Source organism: Ptychodera flava, chromosome 8 (assembly GCF_041260155.1).
Source record: "Ptychodera flava strain L36383 chromosome 8, AS_Pfla_20210202, whole genome shotgun sequence".
Taxonomy (NCBI): domain Eukaryota; kingdom Metazoa; phylum Hemichordata; class Enteropneusta; family Ptychoderidae; genus Ptychodera; species Ptychodera flava.
In genome coordinates, this window is record NC_091935.1 from 22,595,636 (window position 1) to 22,610,692 (window position 15,057).

At 37.2% G+C, this 15,057-nt stretch overlaps 1 protein-coding gene across 1 annotated transcript in view; it reads left to right on the forward strand.

The window, feature by feature from the left end:
- Positions 1-14,121, forward strand: part of LOC139138024 (uncharacterized protein YfbL-like) — a 44,180-nt gene extending 30,059 nt beyond the window's left edge. The window contains exons 2-7 of the mRNA XM_070706244.1: positions 1,425-1,657; positions 6,427-6,661; positions 8,618-8,799; positions 11,582-11,747; positions 12,989-13,096; positions 13,940-14,121. Of these exons, the coding sequence (XP_070562345.1) occupies positions 1,425-1,657; positions 6,427-6,661; positions 8,618-8,799; positions 11,582-11,747; positions 12,989-13,096; positions 13,940-14,121 (1,106 nt within the window). The remainder of the gene's footprint in view (positions 1-1,424; positions 1,658-6,426; positions 6,662-8,617; positions 8,800-11,581; positions 11,748-12,988; positions 13,097-13,939) is intronic.
- The last annotated feature ends 936 nt before the right edge of the window (positions 14,122-15,057 follow it).

The window sequence follows — 15,057 nt, forward strand, 5'->3', positions numbered from 1 at the left end:
ACTTTGTTATCAGAGATGTCTTGAAAGTTCACTTCAACAAGATACACCTGGTAGAGCCATAGTGTATCGCCCCAATATGTAACAATTAACCCAATATGTAATAGTAACCCAATATGTAATACCCTACGCAATTTGTAATAACACTTAACCCAATATGTAATAACATTGAACAGGAGATATAATAACACCCCTTAACAACCAACAGCATTACACAATATGGTTAAACCGATGATGCAAGTATTAAGGTTAGCAAATTTGCAAAAAACAAATTCATTGTTTTAAATAATTTATTGTTTTAAATAAACAATAAACTTTCTATATTTTTAAACTCGTACTTTATGGTCGGTAGTTTCATTGTTTTAACGTCAGCTGTATATTTCATGTTGCTTCATGATGACATGGACTAAATAAATATACTGAGTCTACATAGATTCTCCAAAGCTGATAAGTTCAGTGTAAATGAAACAATTATAACGGAAGTAATGTGGGCAGCGATAATAAAATGACAAAAATCAAGACAATTGCATAAAATCAAACCCATATGCCATGCTTCCGTTTCATTACGAGTTGGATACAGCTTTGTAACGCGATGTTTTCATCTGACAGAAATACATATTTCATTTTCAAAGTCTAACTTCCACAGTATACAACAAAAAATTAATCTTCTCCATGGACAGTGCATGGAAGTTTTAATACATATTGGATTAATATGTAACAAAATCTCTTTAGACTTTGCATAGAAGGCTTAAAACATATTGAATTCAACCCAATATGTAAAAAATCATCATAGAGTATGCATAGAAGTTTTATTACATTATTTAGTTAAGCTAGTATGTAATAAAATCCCCATTGACAATGCATGGGTGTTTGACAGTCGCTCTCATATTTATCCTAATTTTGCTTTAGTTTTTATGAGTGTTACTGACCAAAAAAATTCAAAAGTTAAACAAACAAGTACAGTATTTGAACCATTGCTGTCATGTTCTGATTGCAGTGCGATCAGAAACCAGTGACATACATAAATACATACATACATACATGCATACATACATACATACATACATACATGCATGCATGCATGCATGCATGCATGCATGCATGCATGCATGCATACATACATACATACATACATACATACATACATACATACATACATACATACATACATACATACATACATACATACATACATACATACATACATACATACATACATACATACTACATACATACATACATACATACATACATACATACATACATACATACATACATACATACATACATACATACATACATACATGCATGCATGCATGCATGCATGCATGCATGCATGCATGCATGCATACATACATACATACATCTACATTGTCTATAATTACAAGATCGCAGTCTCGACATTCTTGCTAATTTTTGTTTTGCAGACGTGTATGTACAATGCCAAACCCAGTTTACCGTGAGCAGCGGTGAAACTGAACTCCCTGTTTTCAACGAGACTGCCGAGAACCTGAGGAAGAATTTGGTGGACTATTTCAGCACAGAGCGACACCACAGGAGTCCTGGCGCGAAGGAGAAGGCCAGAAATTTCATTTTCAACTCCTTCGTCTCCTACGGTATGCGAGTTGAGAACCAGACCTTCGCAACTGAAAACGCCAAGGTGGGTTACGCTGTTTTGACGCTGCTTGTGGGAAGGAAATTCTGAACCGAACACTGTTTATTGGCTCGCTAGTTTTGTAAATAAACCGATTGAGAATACACGTGAAACATATGTAGGTCATGAAGTTCAAGTAATAACATATGTAACAGATGTACGTCTTGAAGTTCAACAAAATGATCTTAACCTTAGGCCAGAGAGAATGGAACAGCTGCTCCTCATTCAAGCCAAGGAATTCGAATTTTTTTATGTTTTTTTGAATTGCGCCAAATATATATATATATATATATATATATATATATATATATATATATATATATATATATACACACTTATGCATTGCAATGGTTTTAGCGTTTTAAGGGCAACTTTTGTCATGCACATTTTTACGGCTTTTTGCTTTCTTCTGGGAGTATATGGAAATGCTAAGAATTTCTTCTGTCAACATTGCCTCTATATGTAATGCCTTAGTGTTATTGTGTTGTATCCGAGGAACTATATTTTTCCCCGTTGACCCTAAATGTTGAATTTCTGTCAGTTGATCTTTGTCGCTGTTATCACAGCATCAATGTAGGCAAATGCCAGATTATTTAGAAATTTTATACCTATATTTTTTTATTGACTGATTTTTGTTTATTTTTATTTATATGCGACCATATGTAAAGGATCTTTCAATTGCATTAACGTTTTCAGCGTGTACGTTACCTCGACTGCGGCAGTATTCTGTCACAATAACCGTCAGGATAAACTTATGTTGCCCTTGTTAATGCCGCACAAGTCATGAAATCGCAGTCAATAAATCTCTACATTAGTCAGTGTAGAATAGGTCGGAGGTCATTTACCCCATACCTTAATATTGCAGACGTGCCTCGGGGACTTGATATGACAGTCAGAGTCGTTTGCGGCCGTTTGCCTCCTGAATAAAAGCGGGGGGGGGGGGGGGGGTAAATGCTTGATTGTGGCTGTTTGTAATTATAAGTACGTAATATCTGCACAAACGTCTGCTGTTCCATACTTCTTTATTGTAAGATGGTCTTGTAAAGTGTAAATTTATGCTGGCAGTATTGCCGGGATAAAAGCCACCTCGAAATTTGTGCCAGTCGGAAGTGAATGAAAAGCGCTGTGACTGTGAATGGAAAGAATTGTCTCTCAGTCCTACACATGTATACACAAGCAAAAATAACACGCTATTCACGGTATATAGACACCGCTTGTAATCAGATATGCCCACGCTTCAAATAAGTAATTCAAGAATCCATTCAAATGGTTCAGTGAGACACTGATAGAACCAAAAAAGCCAGAGCTCGTGTTTTCATCATCACGATGTTTGCCGGAATTCCGGCGGCAAAATCACAGATTTTCTAGCTATAGTTTATTGTGATATGCATTCTTCCTTAAAACAGTGCAACCTTTGATGATTCAGTTGGCACACTCATTCGTGTCTAGAATTGAATGACTCTATCGACCACGTTAATTGAAATTAAAGTTGTCAACTCGATACGTCATTTTGACAAGAAAAAAATCAAATCGAGGCAAGAACTGAGGATAAAGTTGATCAAGTCGCATGTCACTGGATTTCCATTGCCTGTTTTTCAGATACTAACATTGCTATTTTAAACCTACTGCAATTTAATGAGAGAGAGAGAGAGAGAGAGAGAGAGAGAGAGAGAGAGAGAGAGAGAGAGAGAGAGAGAGAGAGAGAGAGAGAGAGAGAGAGTCGAGAGAGAGAGAGTCAGAGAGAGAGAGGAAGAAGGCCAGCCAGCCAACTAGTCAGACAGACAGAGATAAACAGCCGGGGAGAGACAGCAGAGAGCATCCTGAGACAGACAAGACAGACAGACAGGTAGATAGATAGATAGGTAGATATAAATAAATAGATAGATAAATTTATTGAAAATTGTTTGTTTGTTTGATTGATTGATTGGTAGATAATGTGTGTCCTGTAAGAGTATTTGCCAAATTATTACAGTGTTGAAATGATTTGGTTCGCTTCAGCGATTTCTTACAGATAATATATTCCCTGGCTCCGTTCAATTTTCAATGTGGTGATGGTTGTTGTGTCACATGCAAATAAATTTGGTCGCGGCAAACTATTGTCCACTACGCATTTTCTGGGTCTCGCACATCACTTAGAGACATACTCGTGCCTCGTCATCACAACTCAGACTAGGGATAATGATGCACTGTATATTGTGTTCATGTACAGGTATTTGAGTAGACGAAGTCGCACGGAAAATTATTAATGACGTTACCATAAATGGAATCATTAGGGATGACGTCACATGCAGAGCTTACACTCATTCAATTTACTGACGCATCATCGTTTCGTCTCCCTTAAAACAAAACAGCCTACAGTGACCTTTCCTCGGACTCCCGGGATATGTTTAAGTGATTACAACAGGAAAGGTTTTAGCAAATGGATGTACCGGCGAAAGTGTGAGCGTTGCTCCACAGCTTGTAATAAACATTGACACCGACGTTGATGGCATGCTAGATGATATAATGGCAAGACAGATCCAAAATTGGCTTGTATTGGCAAAATTGGCAGGCATGATGTATACCTGCCCTAATGAGAGTCGAATTCATTCACTTACAATGGAATCACTGCTTCTCTGTGGGTGAGCTGCCAATGCTCCGTAGCAGCAACTTTTGGCGCGTTTTCGAAAATATATTTGTTCCTTGTGTAGAATGAAGCGACTTTATTTTATGAAATTCCAAAAAATCACGCCAAAATGCCTCAGATGATACAATGTCAGAAGCCTGCGAACGCTAATTAAATTTCCAACGTTATTGTTGATAACGCGAATTCGTGTGCAGACTCGAACTCTACTCCGCTTTCGACAATCACGCCGCACATCTGGTGAACTATGCGTTGTGCGTGCGATATGATAATGCTAATACAATTTTAAAAATATTTCAGAGATAAGAATTATAAAAAGCAGTTGTTTTGTAGAATAATAATAATGACAATGTTATCAAAAGTAACAGCCATTTCCCTTCAAGCGCCACTGATATCGATTACGGGGCGGGGAACTCAATTTATACCGGAAAGATGCTCTGTACGCGTTTTGACTGCAGCGGTGTGTATGTTCCTCCCTGGAGATTTGAACCTACATGACCGTTAACAAAGTTAAACGTGAGTGGTTGCTTAAAAAAAAAAACTTGGATGAGTCATCGCCAGTGAAGTTGAAAAATAATGGTGATCGTCACTGTGCTGTCAGAAAACAGTCATCACTCTCAACGTCTTCTCCATTGTCGTCCGCCGCGGAATATTTTTGATGGTAGAAAGTTGGCGGAAAAAAAACGTGAAAAGGCTGGGGACAACACTGCTAATTTAGTAACTGTTATTTTGAACATGAAAGATGTGTACACACATTTTGGATAAAGGGGTCATGAAGCTGCCAAGTGGATATTTAGATTTGCTCGATGGTATTGCCACTGGCGATCTTTAAATTGCCTGGCCAGTCAAGGAATATTTTGATAATGAAAAGTAGGCGGGAAAAAACGCAAAAACAGGCGGGTAATCTACCCGGCTCCCGGCTTCTAAGGGCAACACTGACTCTACTGGTAGAACGGTCCGTAGTGACTGAATAACTAATGTTCTGTGTGTATCGTTTTATCAAGGTGTTCTATTATTCCAGACAATACTTAAAAATTGTCGATTTGCTGTTGGGTTGAACTTGATGGGACTGATCATGATGCATGTAAGATCATGTTGTTTCATGTAGCAGTCGTGAAAATGACATAAATTTGAGGTTTTCAGAGTCCGATTATCGTATGCACTGTGAAAAATAATTGGTAGTTTTGAGAACTAATTTTATTGCGTGTCACAATGCAGCAATGGTTAATCCATCTGTAGCTATGGTACTATAGGTGTAGTTATTGGAGTTACTAATGATTTAATAACAAAAATTCAATTCTACTAAAAAAAACTTTTTAAAGTCCGCTGTTGTTCTTCAAAAAGTACTTGGTGCAGTATGGTGTTGGACTGTTCGATAACACAAACCAAACAGACATGAAACTTGCTTTAATATTGATTATCAGATGTCACAGAATACTACATTTTCACTTGTAAATTTCAATTTTCGCTAGAGGGGGAACCACTCCCCTCTTTGTGACGTGTGAGTTTGTGACAAGCATGATATAACGCACCACTAAACAACAGTGGAAACATGTAAAATGCAAATACACTGCATTTTCAATTCTACATAATTGCAAAAGACTAATGAATGTATTTTTACCAACTATGTGCTAATTTGAATTAAGCTTGCGAATATTCATAAACCATCTATTGAAATGGTGGTTTCTTTGTTTATTAATACACCAGAAAATCGATAGATCACGTAATTCGAAATTCTTCATCCAAATTTCAGAATTCCCCGGGCCTAAATATTGTCGAATATCATTTGCATGTTATGGTGCAAAATTATTTATAGTTTGTTTATTTCAATAAAACTCATTTCATTGGAATCACCACTTCTCAATCGCAATTTTGTAAAAAAAAAAGTGTAACTCACACAACTGTTGCTTTTTTTAAATTTACGATCATTTCAATCTTAGAGTAATTCTTTCAGAACTATCAGTCGGTAACGAAAAAATCGATCGATCCCTCAATCAATTAAATTTGACCGATGGCGTAACTGACATTTTTGAAGTCGATTTTAGAGTTCAAAAACGAAAATTATAAGTTTCACTAAATTTTCTTTCCAATACCGTCATATATCAAAGACCATAGCAAATTTAACACTGAGATGTTGCCATATTACTTGCAGTATCCGGGTGACAACATCATTGGCATTTTGGATGGCGAGTACGCGGGCACAAGAAACGACAAGATAACACTCGTGGGGGCGAACTACGACACTATAAGGGACACGGACGGAGTCGACGACAACGGCTCTGGCGTTGTTGCCATGCTTGAGGTTGCCAAGGAATTGACGAAGAAAGGATGCAAGCGAAAGTACACCACAATATTCGTTGCCTTTGACATGGACGAGCAAGAAGATGGTAAGAGCACACAGTTCGTATGTTGGCAAGATGCACGTGGTGCTTATTCTTGACTGATCGAAAGAGAATGTCTAACGGGCATAAAGTCAATTTTAAGTTGGGGAAAAGAGGCATTGCGCTCTTTGGTAAACTTATTGAATAGTTCACTCTCACTTCTATTGCGAAAGAGTTTTCATTGCAATGTCGAGGATATCAAAATACAATAAAATAGCCCTTAATACTGAAATCACGCGGTGTAATGAAATTGAAAAGGGGGAACTATCATGTTGAGTACGCTGGTTATTGAACATCCTGCTGTTTCGACTTAGATAGTTACACGTGTGTGGATATGGCTAGGGATCTCGTTGCGATGAAGTCTAAGGGAGCCATCATTATTTACGGCATGGGGGTCGGAGGAATTTCATCGGAAACTCCGAAATTTCGAGTACCCCCTTGCCAACCATGATGAATTTGAGTAACCCCCTCTCTAAGAAATTTTGACTGACCCCCGCCACTTAGAAGAGTTAAATACCAATACATATATTTGTAAAATTTACAAAAATACAGCAATAGTAAAGACCTTTCAAATCCTGATGTACCCTGCTAGATTATTATCGGTTATCTCATGACGGTTGAAAAAGGTGAAACAACAAAATGAAATTCAAAGTGACAACAAAATACAGATATAAAAGCTCACGCTATAACCAGTATCCAACCATATAGTATTGTTTAATTTGGATGGTATCATGACAGGGTTTTCACTAGGATATCATACTGGGTGGAATTCGAAAGTACATGGGAAAGAACATGCGGACATGCATTTTTGTAATATCAGTGTTTGAGCCACAATATTCAACAACCAAACAATGACAAAACATTTTTTTAGAAACAACAACACGATTGGAACTAATTTGGGAAAATTGGATGAGAGTAATTATTAGGAAAATGTAACGAAATCGACATTTTTACAGCTGAAATTTTACAAAATGATAAAATAGTGTAAAATTTGAAATATTGTTCTCATCGGACAAAACAACGAAAACACAACGATTATTGCATACCTCTTTCATCGGATTCATTTTTATGAAAGTAGTTCATTTTGTGTAAATGTACTGAAGAAACGAGACAAAATGCTTAAAATTTCTCAAATTGACGAATTTTTAGTCAGGGCACTTTTGAAATGCCCCTGACTTTTACATGAATTTAAGGCTTCATAAACATAAATTTGAGTCAGGGCACATTTTAAAAGACCCTGACTGACTTAACTGTAAATCAATCGGAAAGCTTCATTTTGGTCGAGGGAAAATGACAAACTGACATTATTACTAGTGTTTCAGTAATGAAGAAACTATACAGACAAACTCTCATATTTACATTCAAATGTGAATATTGTTCACATGTTTTGAACAATATTGCATTAGATACTATCATGCACTGATTCTTACTCATAAGATTTCAACAGCATCGTAAATTGTGTATAAAATTTTAAAGATGGTAAGCAAATATGGTGTAAAATTAGAGAAATTTCTAAAATTCTTGAGAAATTCTGCCAATCCAATTATCCCAATTTAGTTCAAATCGTGTTCAACTCAGTTTGCTAGAGATTAAAGACCGAAGAATACATAGGAGTGGAAAATATGTGACCTTCTCGTGTCATTTCGAGAAATTGATGTGTGCGGGTGCAATTTGAGAGGTGTTTCAAGTTGTTTTGCACCAACAATTGAGTAACCCCGTTCTTCCGCTCCACATTTAAGCCCCTTGGAGTTTTCAATTTTTCGAGTGACACCTCACATTCCTCCCAACCCCCAGGCCGTAAATAATGACAGATCCCTCACCGTCGTAGTTTGACCGAGGTAGTTCGAAAGAGTGCATATACTGTTTGTTATTCTGTACACGCAGATGAACAACAAACAATAAACATGCATGTGCATGGAGCAGAGTAGATTGTAGTTTATTAATCTCTCGTTCTGTTTGCAGAGGATTCGATTTCGGCTTGCTTCAGCAGAATTACATGTGGTTCTTCTTCGTTCGTGTCCGACTGGCTCTCGCCTTACCTCCTACGTTCGGGCGATCAGAAAGTCATCAATGGCGCCATCATCCTGGAGTCGATAATGAACTTTGACGACAACGAGAATTCACAGGATATAACTGAGTATCGAGTGAGTGGTCGTTTAAAATTTAATAATTTACGTATGATTGTCTGTTTGTGAGTCCTGAGTTCTGGTCTAGTTATGAGTAGCGAGAGCGGGGAGTGTCCTAGCAGCTGCAGTATGCAACACGGTTCTCTACTGCGTGTAGAACTATAAGTACGATGAATGATTACTGACTGACAATGACATTGTCAAAAAGTTGCACAGCCAAATATGGTCAGGTGCACACAGATACACGATTTTTTACTTTTCAAGGCCTCCGGCCTATGTGCAAGGGAGGGGGGTATGATGGATTGCAATATATAATAATGACCCAGTATTAGAATATATATAAGCTCATACACAGTGTAAAGACAAACGAACTAATAATGAATTTGTAAATGTGACGGCTCAGCGAACGATGAGGAGTTCGTAACCAGGGTAAAAAATTAGGATTTTTTCAAAAGTTCCAATGTTGGTATCAAATGAATCAAATGCACGTATGATGTAAACGAAGGTTAATACAGCTCTAGATGTAAAGTTTCTTATGCATTAAACAAGATTTCATTGTGTGTTTCATTATTTACGTGGACAAACCGTTAGTGAATGTCAAAATTAATAGTGACTCGAGACAGCTATCAAAATCTTACTTACATCAAAGTTTAATGTTTCTTGTATCGCTTTCATTAGCATAAATATTCATCTGCCATAGTAACCTCCTTATGATGCAAAGAAGATTCGCTGAGCAAGAGAGGTAGACATCAGCGTGTAGTAATAATAGTTCTCGCCGTTGGTGGTGCACTAATCTCCAGAGCTGGCGAGCCTATATTTTCAGGCAAACTTAGGGACTGGTCAGTTTCTTCAACCTTGGCGTGGATCCATTGGGGTTGGGGTAATCGTAGTTTTGACCTTGGTGATGATGGGTCAACATGTTTTTGAAATGCTCAATAGGGACGCATGTGTTTTTAATTATAATAAGACACGGCTCATACCAGCCACGAATTGCATCATTCAGTTACAGTTGAACTTTGATATATCAGAGATACATATCAGAGATGTCTTGATGTTTCAAATTGAAAGTCTGTTTTGCAAGCATCATACCAACCCCCTACTTACATCTTTCAGATACAGTTTTGGGCACGCCCTTCGGATGCATAACTTTAATACATCTGAGATATATTAGAGATACCTGGATGTTTGGAAATCGAAAGTCTACATTGAAAAGCATCATAACAGCCACGAATTGCATATTTCAGTAACAGTTTTGGGCACGCCCTTCCGGGCGCATAACCTTAATATGTCACAGTTATATATCAGGGATATCTGGATGTTTGCAAATTGAGTCTTATTTGCAAAGCGTACTCGCAATGAAATCTGCAGTTCAGATACAAAGCACGACAGAAGCCTGATTCTGTAATGTTTTATCCATGAGAACTCAGCATGAGAAAGCAAAATGCACTAAATATTTCAAATACATTGATACAGTGACATATTTTACACAGGGATGTATGAAAAGATATTTTTCATTCTCATCGATGCATTTAAAGCCAACAGAAGACTTTTAATCCCCAAGGTGTGAATGTTCCATTGTTATGTTTATCTTATCCAGCTGGTGCCATTGTAGTGCCATTGTAGGAAAGGCAAGTCTGTGAAATTGATCCTCTGATAACTAAGTAGGGAAGTAGGGTATTCCTAAGTTAATGGAGCTTTCCCGTAATGTTCAAATAAAAGTTATTTTCAAAATGATAGTTGTCAAAAGGGAGCTTTGCCATTGTTAGCTGTATGTTTTGAATGGCTTCAATGCTAAAAGAAAAAGTCCCCTTAACCACTGTGCACATCAGATTTGGCTACTATTTCTAAAACTAGCGATCCAGAGCTTCTTAGGAGACGTACTTGGAATCTAGCAAAACAAGCCCTGATTCGTCCATTGCTTTGATAAGGACTTTTATACCTCAATTGTCATGGAAAAACAGAGTTAGACGATGGTTTTTTTGTATTGTCTTAAAAGGGAGAGTATAGCTGTAATATATGACAGCACAACTTCTTTGTTATTTTTGTTCTGTACTATAAACCACAGTGTCTTGTACACTCTGAACCTTTTCACTCCCGTTTTTTCCTCAGTAGAGGTGCACCATGATGGTGAAAATGGATAAAAGGTACATTGCACTGCCACTGTGTTAAGCTTGTTAAAATAGTCTGTACATGTATAGCCAAAAAGGGAACTTTCCGTCCAGAACAAAAAGTTCACGAATTGGTGATATTACACAACACTTTATGCTATGTCAACAAACGGAACTCCGACTGGGCATTTCTGTTATTAATATGCAGATTGAAAATCTTGAAAAATTGTCAGTAGATACAACTTTGTCCTTGAAATATTAAGCTTTGCCTCCAAATGAGAAAACAGACTTTCAGTGAGCAAAGCATTGATTCATTATCCTTTACCGCGATAACTAGTAACAGTCTGATTACCCACTGAAGGCTTTGATTTACTTCTCTTCTTTATTTTGTATTGATAGTTGACATCAATGTATGTAAAACAGTCTTGGGCATCGGGTTGTAAATATAAAGTGCAAAACACATTCACAGCTCATTCAAAATACTAATTTCACAATTTAACCCTTGTTGAAACGTGTCAACAATATAACTAAGACAGAATGTTTAAAGTATAACTTCCATGATTGCATGATGCATGAAACTTTAAGTAACATATACTATAGAAACTGTCCAGTCCCTTAATACTTCTATTACATACATCAGTCATCTTTAAAATAAATTGAACTTCAACATGCATATGATTAATCATTTTTAGGGGTTCGACAACATTGATGAGATTGAAGCAAACGAAAACCGGGGAGACTTTCTCGCTGTCATAGGCAGAAAACTCGACGCTGATCTGGCGAGCAGAATAGAGGAGAACTGGGAGGATTTACCAGAAGACAAATATAAGATTCAGAACTTTGAACTCAATATTGAAGGTGGGTCGCTAGACTAGCCCACTAGTCGATTTGCGTTTTTTTTTTGACGTTTAAATGAAGATTGTCAACTTATTCAGTCATTCCTTCTCTCCTCTTGCTGTTTTTTTATCTACGTTACGGATATGGTTTGGACAAGGTCACGTGACCGAGGGCTTTGCCTTTAGGTTTGTACTCGATCACACTGCCATTACGCGATCACACCACACAGGTAAAATTAAATCAAGACAAATTTTGCTAAATTTGTGTTTATTTTATTACGACACAATTAAGCCCACAGATTTGGGGCGTGTATAATGAGTCGCCTGTTTTACCAATAAACGATGTAGCTTTGAACTGATCAGTTCCTAGTTAGCAAATATTATTTATCGAATTTTAACACCACCTACAAATAAAATGGTTCGTCCCAATGATCATATATATAAGAGAGTCGAGCTAGTAATCCTTTCACTTCTATCTGAGGATTGCAGGATGCATGAAACTTAAGTAATATATTTCATTACTTTGTACTTGAAGTAATCTGTTTATATATTATATATATATATATATATATATATATATATATATATATATATATATATATATGATAAACACAATTATTTCAAGTACAAAGTAACGCTCCTTTTTTAGCATTGTAATTTCCTACGACGACATATATATTATATATATATATATATATATATATATATATATATATATATATATATATATATATACATACATGGGACTATGTTCCCGAGGATACGTATACTATTTGGAGGGCAAATGTCTCCTGTCTCAAGGGTACATAATCCCATGTTTAGGCTATAACGTTTTTATCACATGCTTCTCTTACACAATTTTCACAAATATTATATATATATATATATATATATATATATATATATATATATATATATATATATATATATATATACACACACATTAACATACATGTACTGCCATATAGAACACGTACACCTGCAAACATACATACCCACACATATATAGAATACAATACATACATACATACATACATACATACATACATACATACATACATACATACTTGCACACACACGAGATCTACGATTTTGTGTCTAGGATATTGCCACTTCAGGGATTGTCAAGGCCATCTGTCCATCCATCATTCAGACCTGATTCATGACTGATTGTAACTGCTCGTTTTGGCCGTTTCAAACTTGGTTGCAAAGTAAACATCCTCTTATCGCTCTACAAACTGATTTATTTTGATTGTTTTTCAGGAGTTCCAAATCTCCTGGAGCAGACGCTGCACATGTATTTCATGCAAAGTGACCACTTCAATTTCTGGAACGAGGAAGGCATGAAAGCCGTCTATTTGACCGATACAAGTGAGTATGAATAACGCCACTTTGTGGCCTGCAGTGTTCACTCCCGGCAAGCTATGTCGCATGCGCCTGTGTACCTTTTCGTGTCGTAGCGACGCTATGACCTGATGAAACTTTTATATATGGCGCCGTCATATCTTTAGCGAAGATGTGATGATTTGCCACATTTTCGTAAACCAAAAGACGACTCGCGGTATAACATCACTACAGGCATTAGGATGACTCTGCGTGTAAAGAAAAAACCCAAGAACGAAGCAAAGGGTTTTACCTCTGAATATTAAAGATTTAACAAAAAAATCACAGTTTTGTATGCGAAAGCACTATGAAAGGGAACTATTACATTGTTATGCTGAGTCACACGCTGCTCAGTGCAGCGTGAGAGCGCCCTCACCTGCCACTGCTCTGTTGTGTGGCCGTTACAGCCATTCCAAAACTTATAACTCACAAGGCATAGTACACCAATCGCCCCTCCCATTCATTTACATATAGATATTTACTTGTACATACATACATACATACATACATACATACATACATACATACATACATACATACATACATACATACATACATTCAGTTGATTTAAAAACAGGAAGTTGCATGATCGTGTTTATTATTACTACAAACGCGGGCACGCTGTAACAGTTGCACAAATTTCAGCCACGAAGCTTTAATTTTTAAATTTATTGTCGTCTAGAAGAGTTGTCAGTGTCATTCCTCAATACCATTTCCTATCAAATAGCCTTTAAAGTCATTCAATATTGAATACTGTATCATGCAGAGGATTGTTTTGTTTTCAAGTTCTCCCCGTGTCTGTACTTTTTTCGATTATTTTCACATTTCCAGGAGATGCTCGCGGGATCATGAAGGAATGTTACCACTCTCAGTGTGACAACCTTGACCGAGTCACTGATGATAAACTGCTCTTCTTGGCGAAGACGGTACACGCTCTTCGAGACTCGTTACACGACATGAGCGAGACCGACTTTGATTCGTGTAGACCAGGTGACTATGTTATCTCCAGCTAGCTAAAGGGCCCAGTAGCTGTAACTTTCGCTGAATTTTCACTACTTTAGCTTCGTATGTAAACTATATTTTCTTGTTTCTATCCCCCATAGGGTGTTGAAATACACAGTATTCAGCTTGTCAACTCACCGTTCATAATGTACAGACTGTATTGTTATAGTTGACACGTGAATTCTGGTCCGGACTCGTATTTAAATGTCCACAATAACAGTGTACTTTGCTCGTCATTTACATGCTGTGTCGCCAAGCTGGAAACATAGGGTCTTTCACCATACTTTAGGAGTCGAATTGGAACTTGCTGTTGATATTCAAAGCAGAAGGGGGTGAGAAAATCACCAAAAGTTACAGCTATTGAGCCTCTAAGTTTTATCTTCTTCATTCTGTTTATGCTATGTCTCAGTCGTGGCTCCCCGGCGTTCTCATGTTCCATGATTCACCCTATTGTGTCGTCTTCGGTCCCCTTAGCTTGTATGCATTGTGATCAAAACATCTCGTGATGGACATTGGTATCGATTAATTCAATTTCACATCATAACGAAAAATCTGCACATTGATGTAAGCTAATTCAATGCCTGTCTAAATGCATTTTCCTCCTGGATAATGCTACGTTTGCTTCAATGCTGTCATTTTGCTGTCTGCCAGGCTGTTATTCATACACTTACTTTTGATGTTCTCCTAATTGTGGTCTGTTATTATAGAGTAACAAAAACACAGCAGGAGTTTAAATGTCCAGGGGGCCGAGGTGAACAATATTACTTTCGTGCTAGGGTGTCACTTACTGATCAAAAAGGAATACCTCGAGCTACGTGCAGTCGCGCGAGAATATTTTCCTAACTGTGCTCACATTTGTTGAGTCAACTATGTTTATACCGCATACATTTAATCTGCCATAGGCTCTGGTGATCAAATTCAATCTATCTGTCACCATCCCCTATATC